Source organism: Rhodamnia argentea, chromosome 4 (genome assembly GCF_020921035.1).
Source record: "Rhodamnia argentea isolate NSW1041297 chromosome 4, ASM2092103v1, whole genome shotgun sequence".
Lineage (NCBI taxonomy): Eukaryota > Viridiplantae > Streptophyta > Magnoliopsida > Myrtales > Myrtaceae > Rhodamnia > Rhodamnia argentea.
Genome location: NC_063153.1, coordinates 3,904,877 through 3,913,848, shown reverse-complemented (window position 1 = coordinate 3,913,848; position 8,972 = coordinate 3,904,877). Strand labels below are relative to the sequence as shown.

Here is an 8,972-nt window from a genome sequence, read left to right as displayed (position 1 = left end):
TAGGCATTTCTTGATACGTGGAATCAAGCGTGTCAATACAAAAGTGGGGTTAGGAGGAGATTGTTCATCCCACATGGGACGTACATGGTTTGGCCGATGGTGTTCAAGGGGCCATGCACCGGCCCCATCGAGTTCACGCTCGAAGGGGTGGTCAAAGCCCCCGTTGACAAGTCAACGTTCTCCCTGGACCATTGGATCACCTTCCAATACCTTAGCGGGGTTTTGATCAACGGCGGTGGCACGTTCGATGGCCAAGGGCAATATGCTTGGCCTGACAACAAATGCGCTTGCAAGTCTCTTCCAGTGGTAAGTCCTCCTACTTCGTTCTGTTTTCCTTTTTTAAAATCAAAGTAAAAAAAATCAAAGAATTATAATCAGCTTTTTGATTAATAATTGTATAGGCGATTGCAGAAATTACGGGGCCTTTTTTTATTAGTTATTGATTTAACTCTTGGTAATACATCCAATGTGTAAAGGCAAGTTTAAAGAACACCCATCAATCATTTCTAACATAAATTTTATTTTCAAATGAGATGGTCCTACGTAATAAATTAAATATTTATATTTGTGCTCTCTTATTCCCTTTAATTCCAATTTTACCGGGAAATTTGTCGACTCTTGACTTTTATGCTCGAGCCAAGATCATCATTTCCATATAGACATGATTGTGTTCAATATTAAATAAGGTGTAATTTCCTTTTTTTCGTACTAATTGCACAAAGTTTCAAGAGCCAAATATGTGTCTATAGTACTTATAATAATTGAATGATAAATTTGGGAATTTCTCATTCGTGATTAAAATTACGGCGAGTCTCTAATCTTTTTTTTTTTTTTCTTTTCAGTCATTGAGATTCAATTTCGTCAACAACACATTGATCCGCTCGATTAGTTCGGTGAATAGCAAGAACTTCCACTTTGTCCTCTTCTCCTGCGATGCTCTCGAGTTTTCGGGTGTGCGGATAACTGCCCCTGGAGACAGTCCCAACACGGACGGGATCCACATAGGCTACTCATCCCGCATCAAGATCGCTAACTCCGTGATCTCGACCGGGGACGACTGCGTCTCGATCGGGCCGGGGTCCAAGGACATCGAGATCGTTGGTGTCCACTGTGGGCCGGGCCATGGGTTCAGCGTGGGGAGTCTCGGGAGGTACCCGAAAGAGGCGGACGTGACCGGGCTGTCCGTGAGGAGTTGTACTATGGTTGGCACTCAGAATGGTGTGAGGATCAAAACGTGGGCTTCTGCCACTAAAAGCAATGCCTACAATATCTCTTTCAATGACATTACCATGAAGGATGTGCTAAGTCCCATTATTATTGACCAAGAGTACTGTCCCGGTGGTGGTTGTTCTAAGCAGGTACACTTCTGAAGTATTGCAATTAATCTTGAATTGGGTTGATTCTTGATTACATTTCTCATTTCCTATATGCCTGATGAGCTCTCTCTCTCTCTCTCTCTCTCTCTTAGCTGGGGTCAAATGTTCAGATCAAGGACGTTTCGTTCACAAAGATCCGGGGCACTTCGGCTTCGCAGGTGGCGGTCAACCTCCTATGCAGCCCAAACGTTCCTTGCCAGAACATCACTCTTGAAAACATCGACTTGGTTTACACCGGCCGCGAAGGGCCTGTGAAATCGTACTGTGCTCATGTGAAAGGCGGCGCTCGCGGCGTACAAAGGCCACAGTCTTGCATTTAGCACAGACAAAATTAGAAGCTAGCTTTTTCTTTTTTCCGTCTCCTGACCGCCGCGACAAGCGAGAAAGGTCTAGTGTTTAGTCAATAACGTTGCGGGGTCGAGTTGGATTGTTTTTCACTTAGTAGGATTGTTTATCTTCAAATGTAAATCATTCTGTTTGCAAGGGTAAGTGGTAATCAGAGAGGAAAAAAATATGTTTTCTGATACAACATCCTATCTCCACTGGAAATGTAAAATCTACTCGATCAAGCATGTTGGCCTTTGACCGAAAATTGTTATTTTGACCAATTTCGTCCTGATTAGCCACGTCACTGTGATGTTATTTGGAAGATTGAAGCATTTGCATAATTCTTACGGGGGTTAACTACTCTGACCAACATCATTGGACTCTGGATTGGACAGTAATGGTTGATTGGAAGATCCTAGCCTCGAGATTCATAGCATTATTGATCATCGGCTTGATCACATCTGACATGTGAGTTACAACGTAATTGGTCACATTTATTATTTTTTAATCTAGTCAAATATTTTCAGTCGATTCTTTTGTTAGAGATATGCCCTAAAGAGACTATGTAATAGTTATATGTTAGGGATTTCAGTTGTATTTTCAATTTCTTATTTAATTAATGGCAAAGACGTATTTATTCATTTGTCCAATTATTTACTTATATAAATAAATTCCATAAGATCGGTTGTGACTGGACTTATTCTTGAGACATTAAGAATATGTGTGACGGGTTCACAGTTAAACTGAATCTTTAAAATGTTCTCGATCAATGGATCATTGAATGGATATCAATGATCCCGTTGAGATCGGTGTGTTCTTGACTTCATAATTAAGTATTGGATACTTAAAGGAATGACGAGTCACAAGTCATTGGGTATTGCGATGCCTGAGTTAGAACACAGGTGCTTGTACCGGACAAGTTCACCGAACGTGACACACGTTGAACGATTAGCGACATGGAAGCTTTTAGCGTGGTCAATGTCTAATTATTCATGCTTTGATCTTGTGTAAATAATCCTTAGACCTGAGGTACAGTGTTGACTTATGTGTTGGATGGCTATGGTTCATGAGGACGCATATTGACGGTTCGTCGATCCGTCTCTGTACTTGATGGTCGCAGTTCATGCACATACGAAGTCACACGTGTATGCAAAATGGAATCTGTCTCCTTGTCACATGCAAGGTATGATATCCTATGCAATTTAATTATGACAATGCGTTGAAATCCTCGGCCGGGGTTATAATCGAGAATGAAATATTCATATCTCGTTTGAATGCATGTCGATTAGATTTGTGCATATGATCGAATCGGTGACTTGACAAATATTCCATGGTCTTTGTTCGATCGGGATATAGTAAAATAGAGGGATTGAATTACATTGTAGTCAAAGGCGACGGGTTCATTATGTTCTTAAAGCATTCACACTGTCTGGGTAGCCATGACATATTGCTAAATGTCACTCATGACTTGTAGGACCTAGAGGTTGATCGGGACAATCAATTCTCTTGGAAGTACTAATGTGTTAGTGCATGTCTTATTGCCAGCTCGGTGATGAACCTAAGGATGTCACACACCTTAACCAATATATGACGACGTTGAACGGAAAGACAACATTGCAAATATGTTTGCAATTACGATATACCGATTTTAGTCGGGCTAAAATTAAATTAAATGTGATTTAATTTTAATTTTATTTGTGGTCATCGGCTCACGTGCATATAATGCACACGTATGCTCAACGTGGACATATATTATATGTCTAACATGCACATTTATTATTGTATAGCCTTTTTGTTTTTATTATAATAATAATGGTTATTATTATTATAATATATATATATTATGTGCATGCACATGGTCAGCAAATGCTGACCATGTGCGTGGCACACGATGAGCAAATGTTGCTCATCGTGTGCCCATGCACAACGAACGGCAACGTCAGTTGCCGTCGTTGTGCAATGCGCCCACGATCAGATCGTGGGTGCTTCTCACGATGCTGATCGTGTGGCGCATGTTTTCAATTAAAAAAAAAAAAAAGGAAAATGAGTGAAAACGGTTTTCACTTTGCGTGCATTTGAGAAAGCGTATGAGCATTTTGAGAGCTGCGAAAAAAGTGTTCGCAAAAGGAACTATTGAAGAGCCTCTCAAAAAACTCTCTCTCTTTCGTGACCAAAATATTTTGAGATTGCGGAGTAATGTATCCACGACATTGCTAGCACAATTCAAGTGGTGATTCTCGCGCGCTCGTTCTTCCGTTCATCGTTGTGATTGGTGGTGTGTCTGAACTAGAGGCCCGACACTTGTGGGGTTCCGATCGAAGAACATCTAAACCTATTTCGTTTCAAGCACGCTTCAAGAGGTAATCCGTTAAACCCCTTTGTTGCACGTGTTTTTCGATTGAAACGCACGAACTACGCATCTGGAGATACGTGTATAGTTTTTTATTTATTTCTGCTGCGTATATTATATGTTATATTTGCCTATGCATGTTACGTGTATCCCAACATCTTTTTATCGATATCTTATGATTGCAAAATTAAGGTGAGATTTTCAATTTTTTATCCAAAGAAATATTCCATTCATCATTTAGAATAATACTCGAGCGGTACATAAAAGACTTTCAAGTCTAGCAAATCTCAAATAGCGGTAGCCAATCACAGAATTTAGGGATGAGCATATGCCGAGATCTCCCACTATATTTAAAATGATTAACGGTGTGTGTCTAGGTTCAACATCCTCGTCGTCATTGCCATGTAGAGATACCAAATCTAGGTCGGGAGAGGATAGCGGCCTAATTTCGGAGAGCTTGTGGAGTTACGTTGTGAACATCTTTCTCGATAGCTATTAATTGGACGAATGGCCAAATTGGTCTGCACATTTACCCAAAATCAGCTATAGAAACTTATTCACATACACAAACTCTCAAAACATATTGGAAGAGAAAAGAAGAAATGATCAAGTAAAGGAAAAGAAAATCACGGACTAAGTAAGCTCTCAGCTTCAGTTTCTGAAGTTGAGAACCGAAGTTGATAACTTTACGGGATAGTTTCAAAGGAGGGAAGGGTTTTGGGGAGATTGAGGAGATTTGCCGACATACATCCATGGATCTTGAAGAGAGTGAGAAAAATCAATAAAGACTACGAGTCCACAATCTCATGTAACATCATTATCCACCGCCCTTCAACTCATGAAATGAGCAACCACATCCATAAGATTGGCATCTTTTTTTTTTTTACTTGAGATCTTAGGACAACGTCAAGAAACATGCTAAGTAGCACCGATACCGACATCGCAACACGACACGACACAATACGACAACGCCGATACGTCATTTTTTAAGAAATAGAGAATTCCGACACATTGGGACACGTAATATATTAAATGCATATTTTTAGAAATACATGATTAAATCATGTATAGATAAAAATATCATTGGTGATTTTATTCTTTTTTTTATTAGGGATTCACGATTAGTTTTTTTTTTTTTTATGGCTGCGTATATTAATTTTTGAGTTGCTAGATACATGACTTAAGTATATATATTTTTTATAAATTTATATTTTGCCCCAAACTTATTGAAAATTCTTAAAATTGATCACATGCAGGTCGAAATGGAGTGTCGGGATGTTGGACTCACATGTTGCCAGCATGTCTGTAGCGCTGACCACATCTCGGTCGCATGTCGAATAGTGTCGGAGAGTGTTGGGCACGGCGCGACACAACATGGAGACGCCCGGAGATTATCGATGCATCCTTGGAAACATGTTAGAAACAAACTAAATCACCTTATAAATTTTTAAATGAAAAAAACTAAGTCAATGTACAATTTTCCACTTCGACATATTTCCATGAACGGGAGTTGGATTTAGGTGCTGGTTTATCATGTAAGTATCGATTAATTTTTTAATCATAGCAACACCGCTTGTAATATATAAATCTAACTTTTCATTTAGTAAGTAATTTTGTAAACCAATCTTAGGAAATCTACCATTTTCCATTGGATGACTGTTATGCTTTGACTAATTTCCCATAGTACTAGCTTTTTATATATAAAAAAAAAAGTAGAGGAAATAAGAAAGAATAAAAAATATCTTTTGACGAAAATGCCCCCGATCGTGGTACTGGCGGCAAAGATACTAGTGAGCTTAGGGACTTCTTTTCTTTTCTTTTTTTTCGTGGTTCAGAAGCTTCGAGACTGAATTGGTCATTTCATGACATTGTTTGAGACAAAATTTACCATGGAGAATTTTTTGAAATTGATGAAGATATTGTATATGTGACCTGGAATAAGTCACAGTCCACGGGGCTCAACTATTCAAATAAGGATGCTTTCTCCACCTCCCCCCCACCCCCCCCCGGGCCCCCAAAAAAAAAGGATGCTTTGATCTTTCCCCTTGATTTTCCTAGGAGAAATTCCTTCTAAAATTACTGAATTTGCATACAAAACCACAGATGGAAAGCCTTTAATGTAGATTTTCATTGGATGATTTTCCTTGACTTGACGAGTTGACCAATTTGACCGCCCCAAAATTAGAGTCCATCAAAGTCAATTAGGCAAAATCCTGGCCTTCCTTCCAATATTTTGCTCTTAACTAATTTCCAGAAATATACTTCACCAAATGAATCTAATTCCCATAAAATCTCGTTGGAGCCAAAGGAAAAAAACGGGGCAAGAAATTCAGTTAAGGAGCAACACAACCCGAGAAAAATCAATCTATTTAGTCTTAAATTGCAACGCCAAGATCCGTTTGCTCTTGCTCCCGGTGTTGGCGTTGGTGCTCATGAATGGAGTCCACTCCTGTGCACAAGTGAAGGTCTTCGACGTGAGGAGCTTCGGCGCTGTTGCCGACGGGAAGACCGACGACAGCAAGGTAAAGAATCGGGAAACCGCCTCACCTGGCCATTTCGTAGCCAAGGCAAATGCAAGGAACAGACGGAATAGGTGCGGGCGAGACTCGAGATGGCATATTCGCCTGAAAGTGTGATTAGACTAGCGAGTGCAAAGTTTATTTGCCAAAAAATAAATAATGGCAAAATGATGAATTGTCAATGGCGGCACTATTTCCATCCCCAAACGACTAAACCCACCCCCTTTACACTAAAAAGACAAAACTGCCATCAATCTTTCAATTGCAATTTAAACCGATGACCGTACTCTTTCTTTTTTCTACTTGTCTTGTCCTATTGAGGATATTTACCATAATTTTAAGCACTTCACATGCTTTGTTCTTGGCCATATTAAAAAAAAAGTACACTCTCATATATCTTATAATGGTTTATATGCTCCGTATAAAATTATCACCTTGACAGTAAGGAAAAGTAAATCGTTGATATAGTATAGAACTTAAAAGTCTCTTCTTCATCATTAATCTCAAAACAATTTCGTTATTTTTTGTTCCTCTTATCTTAAAAGTTCACCTTCTTGGTGAACTTATCTTTTTAAATTCATTAGTCTAAAGTACTTATCACATCTCTTTATTTACTATATCAAAGAATTTATCTTTTCTCTAACTTTATTGGCAAGATACTTTTATATAGAGCATGTAAGACATTAGAGAAATATTTAGGAATGCACCAAAAATTTTATGTACAATGAGGTACATTGTTATTATTTTTTTTTTGTAAACAGTTAATAGATGATATTAATTGTTGTCAACGTAAAGTAGTGACATTTTTTGACAAAAAAGAAGTAGTGACATTTCAATGGCATTTAAAAAATGTTCTTACTATATGCAATGTTTTGGTTTAATTAAGTTTTATCTACTTAGCAATTTATCCATAAATTGGATCGACAACGCAAAAAAGAACTAAATTTCTTGGAAATTTCTCTTTTCAACAAAATAAATCTTTATTGAAGTATAATATAACAACAAAATAACACAGTGCCTTTAATATAAATGACAATTCTACAATAAATAAAAACTAAATATATGAATTTCTCAATTATGGTAAGTAGATTCCATATGGATATAGAAAACTAAAAAACGGAAAGAAAATAAATTTGTGACCACCAATTCAAATTTCAATTGAATAGTATAGTGTAATTTTGTCTTTTTGGAGAAAATTGGGTGGTTTTAGTCACATAGGGGGTGGAAATAGCACTGCCCATTATCAAAATTGTAAAAGGTTTTACTTAATTTTTTTTTTAAAGTGATTGTCAATTTTTTCTTTTACTAGGCATTTCTCGATGCGTGGAACCAAGCGTGCCAACACAAAGGAGGAGATAGGAGGAGATTGCTCATCCCGCAAGGGACGTACATGGTTTGGCCAGTGACGTTCAAGGGGCCATGCACCGGCCTCATCATGTTCATGGTCAAACGGATGGTCAAAATGGTCCCATTGACAAGTCAACGTTCTCGTTGGGCCATTGGATCACCTTCCGATACGTCAGCGGGATGTTGATCAATGGCGGCGGTACGTTCGATGGCCAGGGGCAGTATGCTTGGCCAGAAAATAAATGCGCTTGCAAGTCTCTTCCAGTGGTAAGTCCTCTCCTACTTTGTTATGTTTTTCCATATAGACATGATCGTGTTCAATATTGTCAATTGATTTTCTCAAAGTAAGGTTTAATTTCCTTTCTGATAATGTGGATTTATGTCTAATTGCATGATAAATTTGGGAAAAAGGTTTCTTAATTTTTATTAAACTTACCGCAAGTCTCTAATCTTTCTTTTCCAGTCATTGAGATTCAATTTCGTTAACAACACAGTGATCGGCTCGATTAGTTCGGTCAACAGCAAGAACTTCCACTTTAACCTCTTCAAGTGCGATGATCTCCAGTTTCATCGCGTCTGGATAATCGCCCCTGACGAGAGCCCCAACACGGATAGGATCCACCTAGGCTACTCGTCCCGCATCAGGATCGCCAACTCCGTGATCGCGACCGGGGACGATTGCGTCTCGATCGGGCCGGGGTCCTAGGACGTGGAGATCATTGGTGTCCACTGTGGCCCGGGTCACGGGTTCAGCATAGGGAGCCTCGGGAGGTACCCGAACGAGGCGGACGTGACTGGGCTGTCCGTGAGGGGCTGTACCATGGTCGGTACTCAGAATGGTGTGAGGATCAAGACCGGGCTTCTCCGCTCAGAAGCAACGTCTACAATATCTCGTTTCATGACATCACCATGACGGATGTGCGAAGTTCCATTATCATTGACCAAGAGTACTGTCCCCGTGGTGGTTGTTCTAAGCAGGTATACTTCTGAAGTACTACTATTAATCTTGACTTAAATTTCTTATTTCGTATGTTACGCTATCTAACCAATGCG

The 8,972-nt window shown here is 39.2% G+C and overlaps 2 protein-coding genes across 2 annotated transcripts; both read left to right on the top strand.

Annotated features, from left to right (window-relative positions):
• Window positions 1–84: 84 nt before the first annotated feature.
• On the top strand, window positions 85–1,696 carry LOC115756215 (exopolygalacturonase-like). The gene is made up of 3 exons (XM_048277485.1): window positions 85–306; window positions 843–1,358; window positions 1,469–1,696. The coding sequence occupies exons 1-3, from the start codon at window positions 85–87 to the stop codon at window positions 1,694–1,696; spliced, it is 966 nt and encodes a 321-aa protein (XP_048133442.1).
• Window positions 1,697–7,991: 6,295 nt separating this feature from the next.
• Window positions 7,992–8,625, top strand: LOC115756216 (polygalacturonase-like). The gene is made up of 2 exons (XM_030695912.1): window positions 7,992–8,186; window positions 8,383–8,625. The coding sequence occupies exons 1-2, from the start codon at window positions 7,992–7,994 to the stop codon at window positions 8,623–8,625; spliced, it is 438 nt and encodes a 145-aa protein (XP_030551772.1).
• The last annotated feature ends 347 nt before the right edge of the window (window positions 8,626–8,972 follow it).

Coding starts and splice junctions, on each gene's coding strand:
- LOC115756215 (XM_048277485.1), top strand. CDS start 85: ATGGTTTGGCCGATGGTGTTCAAGGGGCCATGCACCGGCCCCATCGAG. Junction 307..842: donor CTTGCAAGTCTCTTCCAGTG/GTAAGTCCTCCT, acceptor TTTTCTTTTCAG/TCATTGAGATTCAATTTCGT. Junction 1,359..1,468: donor GTGGTGGTTGTTCTAAGCAG/GTACACTTCTGA, acceptor TCTCTCTCTTAG/CTGGGGTCAAATGTTCAGAT.
- LOC115756216 (XM_030695912.1), top strand. CDS start 7,992: ATGCACCGGCCTCATCATGTTCATGGTCAAACGGATGGTCAAAATGGT. Junction 8,187..8,382: donor CTTGCAAGTCTCTTCCAGTG/GTAAGTCCTCTC, acceptor TTTCTTTTCCAG/TCATTGAGATTCAATTTCGT.